This window comes from Nerophis lumbriciformis, linkage group LG18 (assembly GCF_033978685.3).
Source record: "Nerophis lumbriciformis linkage group LG18, RoL_Nlum_v2.1, whole genome shotgun sequence".
In the NCBI taxonomy this organism is placed as follows: domain Eukaryota; kingdom Metazoa; phylum Chordata; class Actinopteri; order Syngnathiformes; family Syngnathidae; genus Nerophis; species Nerophis lumbriciformis.
Genome location: NC_084565.2, coordinates 23,348,455 through 23,364,984, shown reverse-complemented (window position 1 = coordinate 23,364,984; position 16,530 = coordinate 23,348,455). Strand labels below are relative to the sequence as shown.

The window sequence follows — 16,530 nt, the reverse complement described above, 5'->3', positions numbered from 1 at the left end:
GCAGTGTCACAGGAGCTGTCCGACAGTCTGATAAAGACCCTGCAGGCGGGCCCGAAGAACTCTGACCCCGTATGTCGGCCTCCCCTCAGATCCCTGCTGACTCATGATTTTTTCAGGTGCGAGCGCTTGTTTTATTTGCCGTCGTCAGATCAGGCTGCAAACATATTTGTTATGACACACAGCACGCATGTTCATGTGCGCAGGAACGACTTTCTGGAAGTGGTCAACTTTCTGACCAGCCTTACTCTGAAGACCGAGGAAGAAAAAAACGAGTTTTTCAAGTGAGAAAACCTTTGTTGTCGTTGTGATATTCTCACATAGTTACCATTATTTTCTCCGTTGCAGAGAGTAATTGTTAAATTTTATTACATATTTTCTAAATTATCTTTTGTGTTTGCACATAAGCATGATATTTAAAAACGTTAATATTTTCATATATTTCTATGCCAAAAATACTAATAATACTTATGCCTGTGACTATTCTCATTCATCCAGCTCATTGTATTATCAGGGCCACTGGACTGGTGCAGTATTTATTGTATTTATCCTCTACAAAAGGGCACATGCCCAGACAAGAACAGTTTGGCCATATTGTGGTGTAAAGCGACAGAAGTGGCACCTCTTCCAGCACAACAACAGTTGTTAAAATGGAATCACCCTGGTTAGCGTTTCATTCAGTTGTATTACAAACCCCAATTCCATATGAGTTGGGAAATTGTGTTAGATGTAAATATAAACGGAATACAATGATTTGCAAATCATTTTCAACCCATATTCAGTTGAATATGCTACAAAGACAACATATTTGATGTTCAAACTGATAAACTTTTTTTTTTTCAAATAATCATTAACTTTAGAATTTGATGCCAGCAACACGTCACAAAGAAGTTGGGAAAGGTGGCAATAAATACTGATAAAGTTGAGGAATGCTCATCAAACACTTATTTGGAACATCCCACAGGTGTGCAGGCTAATTGGGAACAAGTGGGTGCCATGATTGGGTATAAAAACAGCTTCCCAAAAAATGCTCAGTCTTTCACAAGAAAGGATGGGGCGAGGTACACCCCTTTGTCCACAACTGCGTGAGCAAATAGTCAAACAGTTTAAGAACAACGTTTCTCAAAGTGCAATTGCAAGAAATTTAGGGATTTTAACATCTACGGTCCATAATATCATCAAATGGTTCAGAGAATCTGGAGAAATCACTCCACTTAAGCGGCATGGCCAGAAACCAACATTGAATGACCGTGACCTTCGATCCCTCAGACGGCACTGTATCAAAAACCGACATCAATCTCTAAAGGATATCACCACATGGGCTCAGGAACACTTCAGAAAACCACTGTCACTAAATACAGTTCGTCGCTACATCTGTAAGTGCAAGTTAAAGCTCTACTATGCAAAGCGAAAGCCATTTATCAACAACATCCAGAAACGCCGCCGGCTTCTCTGGGCCTGAGATGCTGTATCGGGCACAGATCCATTAAGAGTTTGAGCAGAAATATGTCATATAGGAATTAACTATACACAATAAAGCATTAACACAATGCTGTGTCACATGAATGGTTTTTGAAGTAATACATTTGTGACATGAAAAAAACACAAGAAATGTATAAAAACCTTGTTTACTTTTTGATATTAAAATAAAACACAAAGCAGTTTGGCTAATGAAGAGGAAGTCTAATAAACAAGCTTTGTTCTTCTGTTGGTTCAGTACAACAATAAAAAATAAAGAGGAGTGACATCTCACATTGAATACACAATCTTCACAGCCTTCGTTCAGTTTGTTGAGATGACAAAACATTTGAGCTCGTATTGATGTTATTTGAACACTGATACAGTTTGCATTTAAATAGAGGGGCGAACATCCCAGTCAACGGACTAAAGACTTTATAAACAAGTTGTGACATCGTTCACGACACATCGCCTGCTGCAAAACATCAAATAGTTTTCTCCTTCGCTGTATACTTTTAGTGTGGGGAAAAGTGCGTTTGTCTCCAATATTGTCCACACCTGTCTCCATCTAAAAAGCGCAGTGTGCTCTTAAACGCACGGCGGAAAGCGAGGGAAAATGACGTTAAACCAAGCGCTTCGCTCCGTTTACTCCGAGGGGAAATCTCCGGAGCAACGTCCTTGTCCTTAGTCCGCCATGATTATCAAGCCAAATGACGCTAGTGAGCATGCGCCTTACTTCGTGTTGCCCAAAATGCTTTTTTTGGTAATTAAAACATTAGACAGTCTGGAATTGTATCGCAAATTATCATTATACCGTTTACTGTTATATCCCTCCTCCATTAACAAGAAAAAAAATCAAGGGCGGTCACGGCGTGTTCTTGCTGCAGATGTTGGTCATTTTTTTTAGGGCTTACGGCAATTGACGAGGGTGAGTTGCCGTGGTTAAATTGGAGCCCTGGGAATGTATAATATTTTATGACCTATTATTATTTTCCAGTTGTTAACATTTTTGTGTCAATATTGAAATGTTAAGTGTTTTTTCCATGCAGTGGCACTTTTTCTTTGGTTGGTAGTGGTCAGTGTCAGTCATTTTACAAGTAATTACAGCCACTCGAGGGTGTTTATTTAATCATGTGGAAGCTAGACGCAGGGATTATTACGGTCAAAGTGTCTGTTGGAATACAGGCCACTACATGAGGACTTACAAACATTGGTCTTTATAGTAACTTGGATCTGCTTTTGTGTGTGCGCAGGTTTCTCCTCGACCGAGTCCAGAACCTCCCAGAGGAGCTAATTGCTACACGTCTTGTCCCCAATCTCCTCAACTCCCTGGTATTTGCCGAGCCAATGGCCGTCAAAAGCTTCTTGCCACATCTCCTAAAGCCAAAGAAGGGTAAGATAAGTGGACTACGGCAGCAGCGTGACACGACAAAAAAACTCCCTAGTACATAAGCTTCTCTTCATGTGTGCTCGCATAGATACTGGTAGCGATGAATGCCTGCTGTCTGTGGCTCTTTACCGCAAACACGTCATCCCCCAGCTCCTCAAACTCTTCAAAGTCAACGAGGAGCACATGAGGATTGTGCTGTTAGCACACCTGCACATCTACGCGCAGTTCTTCTCCTATGATGAGCTGAAGATTCAGATCCTACCTCAGGCAAGTACAGTAAAACCTCTATTTACATAGGAGTGATCAGTGACACTTTTGCGTCAATCACTTGTCCGTTTGGTTGTGGTTTAAGTTTATTTCAAACATGCTATACAGCTGGGCGGAAATTTTACTATTATTTGATCAAATTTGGATGGATTTTAGGTGCAAAATGTGATGAAAGAGTAGAAATTACTATTCGCACGTGCGACAGCTGTTGTTTTTTCAAGTCTAAATTTAGGCGCGTTTGCAAGTACATTTTTGTTGCACAGTACAGCCCTGACCAATTTGGATTAGCTGCTAAACCCGGATAAAAAAAAAGAGGCCACCATAGTAACGTTACTACCGTACTTTTCGGAGTATAAGTCGCACCGGAGTATAAGTCGCACCCGCCGAAAATGCATATTAAAGAAGGAAAAAACATATATAAGTCGCACTGGACCCCGGCCAAACTATGAATAAAAACTGTGACTTATAGTCCGAAAAATATGGTACTTGGTTTCAGGAACCACAAGAGAATGTACGAATCGTAGGATGAAGTGTTATTTTCATCAAATTGCAGCATGCGCGCAGTACGTGAGACATTGCCGTATTTTCCGCACTATAAGGCGCACCTAAAAACCACACATTTTCTCAAAAGCTGACAGTGCGCCTTATAATCCGGTGCGCCTTATTATATATGGATTTATATTAATATTCATTTTCATAAAGTTTAGGTCTCGCAACTATGGTAAACAGCCGCCAACTTTTTTTTCCCCGTAGAAGAAGAAGCGCTTCTTTTTCTACGGTAAGCAACCGCCAAGGTTAGCACCCGCCCCCGTTGAAGAAGCGCGCGGTGCATGCTGGGATATGACGTGTCATTTCCATTTGTGTGTTTCTGTAAAGACCCCAAAAGGTCTCCTACTAAGAAACACGCTTACGACGCAGAGTTCAAACTCAAGGCAATCAGTCGCGCAGTAGAACACGGGAATAGAGCAGCAGCAAGAGAATTTAACATAAACGAATCAATGGTACGCAAGTGGAGGAAGCAACAAGATGACCTGCGCCAAGTAAAGAAAACAAAACAGAGTTTCCGAGGGAACAAAGCAAGATGGCTACAGTTGGAGGACAAATCAGTGACAAATTGTCACTGAACTGCTAGACAACAGCAGTGACACTTGACTCCATTAATGACTTCGCTCAACTGTTTAATTCGGACACTAAAGAAGAAGAATTCGAGGGATTCGTGGATGAGGAATAACTTCATAAAGTGAGCTTTACATGTTTATTTTGTGTGTTGTGTTGTGCGACATTAACGTTTGAGCAATGTTGAGTTATTGATATTCTTATTGCTCTGCACTATTTTGAGTGTTACTATTTTGTGATTGCAGTAACATTTGATTTTACGGGTAAATCAGCTGTTTATTCATTTTGGGAGTGAACAGAGTTATTAGAACGCTGGTTTGTAATCTATTAATAAAGTTTGACTGACCTATCTGACTGTTTTGTTGACATTCCCTTTAGCGCAGCTACATCTAATGGATGCATAGGTGCGCCTTATATATATATATAAACAAAGTTTTGAAATATGCCATTCATTGAAGGTGCGCCTTATAATCCGGTGCGCCTTATAATGCGGAAAATACGGTAAGTGAGATAAATGCTAGTAAAAGTAGATATTTGTTTGATTGATTTGGCATCTTGTGCCACACAATGTTTACTTAATGTTACCTCTATTTGTGACCTTACAAACCTTTACATACCGCCAAATATGTCTGTGTGCGAACCATGTCTCGGCGTACGAATGCTTCATTCATGCATTCATTCATTTTGCATGCCGCTTGAAGCCACGGCCATTTTGAAGAGGCAAGGCTCCCTACGTCACATCCTGTTTACATCCTGTACACAAGGGCACCGCCATTTCGAAGTTTCTGGTGTTTATTTCCACAATTGTCACAACTTGCGTCGGTCAGAGCTGTGTAGGCCTGTTTTAGAGATCACTTTGTGTGATCAGGAATGCTTTAAAATGTGTCCAAACTGTGTAGATTCTGGTTGCTAGAAAACTGCTTTGAGCTACACTGCAAAAACTGAAATCTAAGTAAGATTAAATATCTCAAATAAGGGTGATATTTGCTTATTTTCTGTTTGATAAGATAATTCTTCTCTCTAAGCAGATTTTATGTTAGTGTTTTACTTGTTTTAAGGGTTTTGGTCCTAAATGATCTCAGTAAGATATTACAGCTTGTTGCTGAGATTTGATGACCTATATTGAGTAAAACATGCTTGAAACTAGAATATCAACTGTTGCATAGCTGTGTCATCAACACTCACAAGTATAAAACTACTTTTTTAAAGTAATAATTTCTTATTTCAAGCATGAAAAAAAAAAATCATGATTTTGACACAATTGTGTCTCATAATTAAAACAGATGACAGCCAAATGGACTTTACTGTTTTATTTTCAATGAAACAATAGAAAATACGTAGTAGTACAGTTGGCACAGTACAGTAAACTGACAGTTAATATTTAAACATTTGACATTTCAAACAATTTTGAACAGAAATAGTTCATGCACATTCACATAAATTCCTCAAAATTACAATAAAACATTTTTTGGCTGGGGCTGTATATATGCGCACTAATTGACTGAAAGAGCACGCACTCGGCGCGATGATGTCATGTTATCGATGGAAAAATGCATTTTTAGACCATATGATTTGCCTGAGCGGCTAGTAGACACCGAGAGTAACAAGCGCTTGCCTTGTTGCCTTTCCATTAAGAACAATAAATTAGTTTTTAGTATTAGTTTGCTGGTTTCAAGAAATGTAATGCCGAGCGTATGTCATTATGTCAAGATAATGGCACAAGCATTTACTTAATTTAAGAATATTTTTCAACATATTGAGCAATAAGGTCAAATTTTTTTATACCAAGAAAAGTGCACTTGTTATTAGTGAGAATATACTTATTTTAAGGTATTTTGGGGTTCATTGAGGCTAGCTAATTGCCAAATTTTCTTGTTCTATTGGCAGATAATTTTCCTTAGTTCAAATAAAATACCCCTCATTTTTGTATTTTTTTTTTCTTGTTTTTGAACACTGACTTTTTGCACTGTACATGTTTTCTGGCATGTTGATGTTATACATGCACTCTACATTTGACAAGTATGATTTTGTGCATAGGAAAGTAACTTGAGTCAATCTGTTTGTCGTTTCCTGTTTGGCTGCAGATTTTGCTCGGAATGAGAGACACAAACGATGCTCTGGTTGCCATGACGCTGCAGAGTCTGGCTGTGCTTGTTCCTCTGCTCGGAGCTCACGTGGTGGTTGGAGGAGAGAGAACCAAGGTCTTTAAACGCACCACCCCCAAATTTACCAGATCTGCTGAGGCCACCCCGGAAAGTAAGTTCATGAACGGACACCAACACAAAGCAGAAATGGGTTTGAACTTATTGCTTTTATTTTTTTGCAGCATCACCCATCCATATTGTTGGAGACTCACACCCTCAGATGGCACAACCATCAAAAGTTTTGAATTTGTTCCCCAGACCACCAGGAACTGGAAACCCCATCAAAGGCAACACAGGAAGCTTTTTGGGGAAAACAAATTACCAGCTGGAACCAAAATTAGGTACGACAAAGGATGGCCATGAAATACAGCGAGGAAAATACTAATTAGGTATTTAACGATATGGAAATTTCATATCACCGGTATTGTGACCAAAAGTATCACGGTTATTGTTGAATATGCTCATAAAGTACTTAAGCACACACTGAAATCTTTTGATTGTTTTTGTAAATAACTTGAACAAATGGACACACTATTCGAAAATCCAGTGATAGTGTTTTAGTCTTAGTATTTTATAGGGCTGCAACAACTCATCGATTAAAATCGATTATAAAAATAGTTGCCGATTAATTTAGTCATCGATTCGTTGGATCTATCCTATGCGCATGCGCAGAGGCAATTTTTTTTTTTTTAAACCTTTATTTATAAACTGCAACATGTACAAACAGCTGAGAAACAATAATCAAAATAAGTATGGTGCCAGTATGTTTTTTTTTCAGTAAAATACTGGAAAGGATAAAAATGTAGTTTGTCTCTTTTATCCGATTATTAATCGATTAATCAAAGTAGTAATTGACAGATTAATCGATTATAAAATTAATCGTTAGTTGCAGCCCTAGTATTTTATCTGTTTTAATGACAAAGCTTTTATTGTTTTAAATATTGGCTTGTACTGTACCACTTTAAGAGTTATTTAAATGGATATTGCATAAAAAATACAATGTATTATTATCCATCCATTTTCTACCAATTGTCCCTTTTGTGGTGCTGGAGCCTATCCCAGCTGCATTCAGGCGGAATTCGGGGTACACCCTGGACAAGTCGCCACCTTATCGCAGGGCTAACACAGATAGACAGACAACATTCACAAAACATCATATGTCTTACCTTATACACACACACACCATAATAATACTCATATGTTGAAGCAAAGTACAATTCATCAAGCGGTGCGGTGTCATAGCTTACCAAAGTCGTACTAAAACATTTTGATAGATTTTTGAGCGCCGTGTGTAATGTTCTATATTTTCAATGGAACATTTAAAATGTTGGTGTTGTTTACCGGTACTTGAGTCATATTTGCAGCCTACATATATCTCTTATGTTTGACTGCCATCTACTGGCCACACTTATCATTACACCATGTACCAAAATAAAATAGCTTTGAGGTCGGTAAGCAAAAGTAAACGTATTCCTTACATTAGGCGCACCAGGTTATAAGGCGCACTGTCGAGTTTCGAGGGAAAAAAAAGATTTGAAGTGCGCCTTATAGTCCGTAAAATATGGTAAGTAATTTGTAGAACACTGGTTACTAATGCATTTTCACCGGTGACTTTGCTTCTAACTCTGTTGACATTATTACCAGAACCCCCCTGTAGTTAAGTTAAAGTACCAATGATTGTCACACACTATGAATAATTTTTGGTTATTCAACCCCCAATTCCAACCCTTAATGCTGACTGCCAAGCAGGGAGGTAATGGGTCCCATTTTCTTTTTAATCTCCGGTATGACTCGGCCGGGGTTTGAACTCACGACCTACCGATCTCAGGGCGGACACTCTAACCACTAGGCCACTGAGTAGATCCTGGCCTGGTCCCACACCTTTCTCACAACCATTTTCAGCTCACCAAATAAAATCTTATAAGAAGCTCCAGAGCAAAGCCGATTGACTGTTATTTTGTATTTCTTCCATTTATCAATTATTACGCCAACCGTGGTCTCTTTCTCAAAAAGCTTCATGTTAATGGTCTTGCAGTGCATTCCAGTCTTGTGCAGGTTTACAAAGGTCCTATATTTTATAGTAAATATACATAATAAATATTTTTCGGTTATACAAAACTGACTAGAAGAAACTAGAGATGTCCAATAATGGCTTTTTTGACGATATTCCGGCAATTACCAATCCCGATATCAACCGATACCGATATATACAGTCGTGGAATTAACACATTATTATGCCTAATTTTGTTGTGATGCCTCGCTGGATGCATTAAACAATGTAACAAGGTTTTCCAAAATAAATCAACTCAAGTTATGGAAAAAAATGCCAACATGACACTGACATATTTATTATTGAAGTCACAAAGTGCATTATTGTTTTTAACATGCCTCAAAACAGCAGCTTGGAATTTGAGACATGCTGTCCCTGAGAGAGCATGAGGAGGTTGAGGTTGGGGGGGGGGGTATATTGTAGCGTCCCGGAAAAGTTAGTGCTGCAAGGGATTCTGGGTATTTGTTCTGTTGTCTTTATGTTGTGTTACGGTGCGTATGTTCTCCCGAAATGTGTTTGTCATTCTTGTTTGGTGTGGGTTCACAGTGTGGCGCATATTTGTAACAGTGTTAATGTTGTTTATACAGCCACCCTCAGTGTGACCTGTATGGCTGTTGACCAAGTATGAATTGCATTCACTTGTGTGTGTGAAAAGCCGTAGATATTATGTGATTGGGCCGGCACGCAAAGGCAGTGCCTTTAAGGTTTATTGCCGCTGTACTTCTCCCTACGTCCGTGTACACAGCGGCGTTTTAAAAAGTCATAAATTTTACTTTTTGAAACCGATACCGATAATTTCTGATATTACATTTTAAAGCATTTATCAGCATTATCGGACATCTCTAGAAGAAACTAAAAAGTATATTAACAAGAAGACATAACAATCCTTTTTGAGCTACTGAAAACCAGTGCATCTGTTCGGTTTTAATGACAATTTGTTCATTTTCAACATCATCATTTTAAGGTATTCCTCCCAAAAACAAAAAGTTATTTTACATTTATAATTTGATTTCCACTATCTTTTTGTGTACAGGCATCGGTAAAGATATGTCGCTGCCTTTAAATGGCTTCCGTAAGGGCGGTGACATGGATTCTTACAGCACAGAGGAGCCAGCACACACCCTCAAAGGCCCTGCGGCGGACTGGCCCGACTGGAGTGACGCAGACGAGGGCGAGGACCGAAAAAGCGAGCCAGTCCAGATCCTCATCGAGGCCTCGGGGAGACCGGCACCAGTCACCAGAACACACCAAAGCGCGGAAGAAGACGAGCCTTGGGATGACTTTGAGGACACTGAAGCAACCTCCGAGTCCTCTCCTGCTGCTGCTCCACCATCAGACCCCGTCATGTTCACAACTCCACCCGTGAAACACGCCACCGAACCTCTAAGACTGGGATTGTCCAAACATCTAAAACTGAGCTCAACGACGCGACCGTCCAATCAAAGCAAGACTGCGTCATCATTGGACAGTGTTTGGACTCAAGAGGAGAGCACCGCTGACCTTCACCCAGCAGGGCCTCGGAAACACAGAAATGTCGGAGGTCTTGGGGAGGAGTTCACCATTAAAGTGAAGAAGAAGCCACAAGTTGACCCAGAGCTGGATTTGTTTGCGGACATGGTGCCGGACATCAAGTTGTCGTCCCCGGCTCTGTTGACACCAGGAGACAGAGGTGACGCAGGACGGACAGCAGAAAACTCAGCCTTTGACACAACAACAACGCTCTCTGCCAAGTTTGCAGCTGCCAGTGTAACCGAGGTGAGTCTACCTGTTATTTTGTACGCTTTAATATACACACTACAGGACACACCTTCTCCTCAGTCAATGCGTTTTCTTTATTTTCATGACTATTTACATTGTAGATTGTCACTGAACAAAACTATGAATAAACACATGTGGAGTTATGTACTTAACAAAAAAAGGTGAAATAACTGAAAACATGTTTTATATTCTAGTTTCTTCAAAATAGCCACCCTTTGCTCTGATTACTTAATTTAGGACCATTACTCGATGAGCTTCAAGCACACCTGTGGAGTGAAAACCATTTCAGGTGACTACCTCTTGAAGCTCATCGAGAGAATGCCAAGAGTGTGCAAAGCAGTAATCAGAGCAAAGGGTGGCAATTTTGAAGAAACTTGAATACAAAAAATGTTTTCAGTCATATCACCTTTTTTTTTGTTAAGTACATAACTCCACATGTGTTCATTCATAGTTTTGATGCCTTCAGTGACAATCTACAATGTAAATAGTCATGAAAATAAAGAAAAAGCATTGAATGAGTCGTGTCCAAACCTTTGGCCTGTACTGTATATATAACCACTTATTTGTGTACTCCCTTACAGAGACATTTACTCATGTGCAGAAAGAACTAGGCATTTATAAGAGGATTTATTTTTGTCCAATGCATTTTTACAACTAACATAATTCAAAAATAATTACCATATTTTTCATGCTATAAAATGCACCGGTATTTAAGCTGCACCCACCAAATTTAAGAAGAAGCCGCTTATATATATATATATATATATATATAGATATATACGGGATATAGATATAAATGTATATATATAGAGATATATAGAGAGATTGATATAAATATATATAGAGATAGATGTGTATATATATATATATATATATATATATATATGTATATGTATATATATATATATATATTAAGGCTGCAGCTAACGATTATTTTTCTATCGATTAATCTATAGATTATTTTTTTCGATTAATCGGTTAATCTATAGATAATTTTTTCGATTAATCTATAGATTATTTTTCCTTTTACCGATTTTTCTTTTTTATTTAAAATGAAGATGAAAAAATAAATGTAGGCCAGTTTTTTCAAAAGGTATGGCTTTTATTTACAAAAAAAAAAAAGGATGGCCACTCAGTCAACATTGACAACAACATGACAAAATATTCTGTAACAATGTAAACATTTAAAACTTTTAACATTTAACAAAATTAAAAGTAGCTTATTTGCTTTTTAATGTGCAAATATAAAAGTAAACACCCAGTGCAATCTTAATATTCTGCAATAGTATAAGCATTTCAAAAGTAAAAGTATTGCTTATTTTGCTTTAAAATGTGCAAAAATAAAGATAAACATCCAATACAAAAAAGTGCAAAACGGAAATATTCTATAACAGTGTAAACATTTCAACAAAAGTAAAAGTATTGCTTATTTGCTAAAATGTGCAAAAATAAAGATAAACATCCAATACAAAAAAGTGCAAAACGAAATATTCTGTAACAACAGTGTAAACATTTCAACAAAAGTAAAAGTATTGCTTCTTTTGCTTCATAACACAACAATGATAGTATGATTAAAGTGAAAGTTAATTGTTCGTTTGTACATAGTAAATGTAACTGTTAATGTTGTAAAAGGTATTTGCACAACTAATTAACGTTAGCGTTAAAGAGGAGCGCGTCTTTGTAAACACTGAACAGGCACGCCAAACGCTCCTCTCAGAGCGAAACGGTGCTTTAGTTTATGAATTTACAACGCAGATACAAATGACACATTCATGTTTTTGTGTAATGATGACAACGTATACTCATGCGGACGATTGACTAGTTGATGGTGATGTCAAGAACGCTGTCGGGTGTTTTCTTTTCAAATGTTCGTTTATAGCCGTTGTGCATACAACAACATTATTAGCAGAGGTGGGTAGAGTAGCCAGAAATTGTACTCAAGTAAGAGTACTGTTACTTTAGAGATTTATTACTCAAGTAAAAGTAAGGAGTAGTCACCCAAATATTTACTTAAGTAAAAGTAAAAAGTATATTGTGAAAAAACTACTCAAGTACTGAGTAACTGATGAGTAACATACACATATATATATATATATATAAATATATATATATATATATATATATATATACATACACACACACACACACATATATATATATATATATATATATACACACATATATATATATATATATATATACACATATATATACATACATTGATATATACAGTATATAATTTATATTTATTTATTTTGCCGTTTTTGTTTACATGTTAAAGGTGTTTTAATGAATATACATGCATGTTTAACACATATAGATTCCTTTCTTTCATGAAGACAAGAATATAAGTTGGTGTATTACCTGATTCTGATGACTTGCATTGATTGTAATCAGACAGTAGTGCTTATATCGTCCACGTTTTCAAATGGAGGAGAAAAAAAGTTCCTCATTTCTGTCTAATACCATATGAAAGTGGTTGGTTTTTGGTATCTTATTTGTCCATCTTCCATATTCGTTTTTATACACTTTACAAGAAATACATTGGCGGCAAACTCCGTAGCTTGCTAGCTTGTTTGCGCTGGCTTTCGGAGACTCTTATTTTGAAAGCGCGGCGCGATGGAGCGGCACTTTTATTGTGAAGACAGGAACTGTGCAGTCAGTCTTTAGGCTTTTGACGGGATATACGGTTGAAATAAAAAATAGTCTTTTTTCCTTCACACTTTTGATTGATTGATTGAAACTTTTATTAGTAGATTGCACAATACAGTACATATTCCGTACAATTGACCACTAAATGGCAACACCTCAATACGTTTTTCAACTTGTTTAAGTCAGGTCATGTGACCGCCTGGCTCTGTTTGATTGGTCCAACGTCACCAGTGACTGCATCTGATTGGTGGAACGGAGTGAAACGTCACCAGTAAGGCAGGCACTTTGAAGGTCTGTCTGACAGACCAAAACAAACAAAGTGTGCATTAACAGATCGATAAAAATTAGTAGCGAGTAGCGAGCTAAATGTAGATAAAAGTAGCGGAGTAAAAGTAGCGTTTCTTCTTAGGCCGTTTATTGAAATACTCCCACACTTTTGACGACTTTTGGCGTGCTTTTTTCCCCTCGCTCGCACCGCTCGCATCGTCTGCTTTGCGCTCCGCCATGACGGTAGTGTGACGTAAATATGCGACGCGTCGAAGCACAAAAACGGCGTCGACGTATTTACGTAACCGATGACGTCGACTACGTCGACGCGTCGTTTCAGCCCTAATATATATAGATAGATAGATAGATAGATAATGTATGTAATGTTGCCTATTGTTCACAATCTTTATGAAAGACATGACGATGGATGGATTTTTTCTTTTTATGCATTGTAACTTGTAAATATAAGTCAGCTTACAGTGGAGCCAATGGGGGGTCCTCTATTACGCCCAAAAAACCCAATAAATAACAATTCAAAAAGCGTCAACAATACTCCATTTACATTTTGTGACTAGAATATTGACCAAGTATTAGTGACATTGGTATTATAAGCGCTAACCCAGACAAACTATTTATAGGCGGCAACGTGATCACCACTTTATGCTGCTATGTTTACATCATCGAGTGGTCAGTCGTTTCGTCGTTTCCCTGCTCCTTGGAAGTTTATTGTAGATCATAAATCATGCATCTCACCTGGATAGAAGAAGGCTGAGACAAATTCCAACAAGTTGGTACATTTTGACAGCCAATTTAGACCCGGGAAATGCTGAGAAAGACACAAAAACACGCTTGCCTCCACCTCCCTTTTTTTGTAGTTCTTTATGAGATTATGAGTAATTTTTTATCCAAACAGGAATATAACACGATTCTATCAGTCAGCTTTCTAATGACAGCAGACATTGTACAGTAAGTGATGTTTTATTACGTTTGTTGGCTCTCATGGAGTCGGTCGGCAGTGAGCAGTAATCAGTTATGCTGTGGAAAAAAGAGCAAACACTGCGATGCGTTCTTGAAATTAATGCGCCACATATGCTTAAAATTACCAAAAGATGTAAATATTACATCTTATAGTACATGTGCCTGTTACTATATTATATATATACTTACATCATGTATATAAAATCTTATTGGAGGTCTTTAGTTTTTTTAAGGGCTTTATAGGCAGCATAGAGCAGCGACCATAGGCTCCATTGTAAGTGGACTTTTGATCGCATTTATTTAATAATGGTAGAGATCCATCACACTAAGGTTATTTTTAGGGATGGCCGATATTATCGGACGATAAATGCTTTAAAATGTAATATCGGAAATTATCGGTATCAGTTTCTAAAAGTAAAATGTATGACGTTTTAAAACGCCGCTGTGTACACGGACGTAGGGAGAGGTACACATTGCCAATAAACCTTAAAGGCATTTCCTTTGCGTGCGTGCCGTCCGAGTCACATGCAAGGCATACTTGGTCAACAGCCATACAGGTCACACTGAGGGTGGCCGTATAAACAACTTTAACACTGTTACAAATATGCGCCACACTGAACCCACACCAAACAAGAATGACAAACACATTTCGGGAGAACATCCGCACCGTAACACAACATAAACACAACAGAACAAATACCTAGAATCCTTTACAGTACTAACTCTTCTGGGACGCTACAATATACACTCCCCCCCCCAAAAAAAATTTAAATTCCAGCAGCAGTGTACAGAATTGAGATTGAATTTAAAAAGTAAAAAGTATATAATGGGGGTATGAATGGAAACAGATTAGAAAAATATTACAATAAGAATACAAATAAAAAGCAACAATGAGAATAAAAATATAACAGTAAAATAAGAATATAACAAAAGAAACTAGGCAGTAGTGACCATGTTATGAAAAAGTATTGCACTGTTATTGTTTTGAGGCATGTTAAAAAAAATAATGCACTTTGTGACTTCAATAATAAATATGGCAGTGCCATGTTGGCAATTTTTTCCATAACTTGAGTTGATTTATTTTGGAAAACCTTGTTACATTGTTTAATGCATCCAGCGGGGCATCACAACAAAATTAGGCATAATAATGTGTTAATTCCACGACTGTATATATCGGTATCGGTAATTAAGAGTTGGACAAAATCGGAATATCGGATATCGGTAAAAAAGCCATTATCGGACATCTCTAGTTATCTTTCAACTGAGGTGAGGCGGTTATTGGATTTAGTCTACTGCACATCTTGACGTGAGTGAGGTACTATTTAGAGTGGAGGCCCCTCTTTTATAGGATTGTGGTGCGGTATAGCTCGGTTGGTAGAGTGGCCGTGCCAGCAACTTGAGGGTTGCAGGTTCGATCCCCGCTTCCGCCGTCCTAGTCACTGCCGTTGTGTCCTTGGGCAAGACACTTTACCCACCTGCTCCCAGTGCCACCCACACTGGTTTAAATGTAACTTAGATATTGGGTTTCACTATGTAAAAGCGCTTTGAGTCACTACGTAAGAGCGCTATATAAATATAATTCACTTCACTAAAGGATGTGAATCTGGAATAAACTCCCTTTAGCTGTCAGCTTTGTATTATATAAATATGTAAAGTGTGATCATGGTAAATGAGGTTTTGCTACTGATTTGTCATGCTCAATGCTCAAATCGGATCAGACATTGCAGATCTGATACGATCCAGTCGTGTTATTGATTAAATATAGTGACATTATTTCAATATTTAAAACTCAAATTTTAGTCAGGAAGTTGCAGCCAAATAAACTAAACCCACCAATGAAAGCATGAAATGTTTTTCTTCCAGACTGAAGCAGACGGCTGGGACGATGGCGAGGACCTCAACTGGGAGGATGAGAACGGTTGGGGATGACAATCAGGAAGCAGCAGTGCTACACTCAAAGTACCTAACAGCTTCTCTCCCCTTGCCCACATGACTCTGAAGGAGTGTATATGTGTGTTGGTTCTTAAGACATTCTCACAAGTCCAAGTGATTTCTAAGTGGAGGACATTAGTGAAGCCATTTTTAATTGCTTGCCAAGTGAGTAGAAGCTGCTGACTTCTACAGCAAGTGGAGGTGAAAGGTGCCATGGTTACCAAGGACAAATGAGGCTCCAGATCTTCATTTTTATGGCAAGAGGTTTGATAGCCTGAATGGTTGCACCTTGAATGAATGTGAAGTATGAAATAATTTATTTGTGGCTTTTTGGTTGTGGGGAGAAAATATGATTTTGTATCATGGTTGTGGAGAAAATGTATGCTAGTGGCCATCAATGGATTAAAGCACAATTAATGTGTAATAGTGCCACCTAGTGGGGAAATTGATCAATTCCATCTCATTTAGTTTGAAATAGTGCTGAACATTTTTCTAATAAAATATGAATACACAATGATTAC

General features: G+C 38.0%; 1 protein-coding gene across 1 annotated transcript in view; it reads left to right on the top strand.

Annotated features, from left to right (window-relative positions):
* Positions 1-16,526, top strand: part of scyl3 (SCY1-like, kinase-like 3) — a 31,199-nt gene extending 14,673 nt beyond the window's left edge. The window contains exons 7-14 of the mRNA XM_061977873.1: positions 5-116; positions 204-281; positions 2,709-2,848; positions 2,934-3,112; positions 6,313-6,484; positions 6,555-6,713; positions 9,456-10,177; positions 15,941-16,526. Coding sequence (XP_061833857.1) covers positions 5-116; positions 204-281; positions 2,709-2,848; positions 2,934-3,112; positions 6,313-6,484; positions 6,555-6,713; positions 9,456-10,177; positions 15,941-16,006 — 1,628 coding nt within the window. The 3' untranslated portion in view covers positions 16,007-16,526. The remainder of the gene's footprint in view (positions 1-4; positions 117-203; positions 282-2,708; positions 2,849-2,933; positions 3,113-6,312; positions 6,485-6,554; positions 6,714-9,455; positions 10,178-15,940) is intronic.
* Positions 16,527-16,530: the final 4 nt, after the last annotated feature.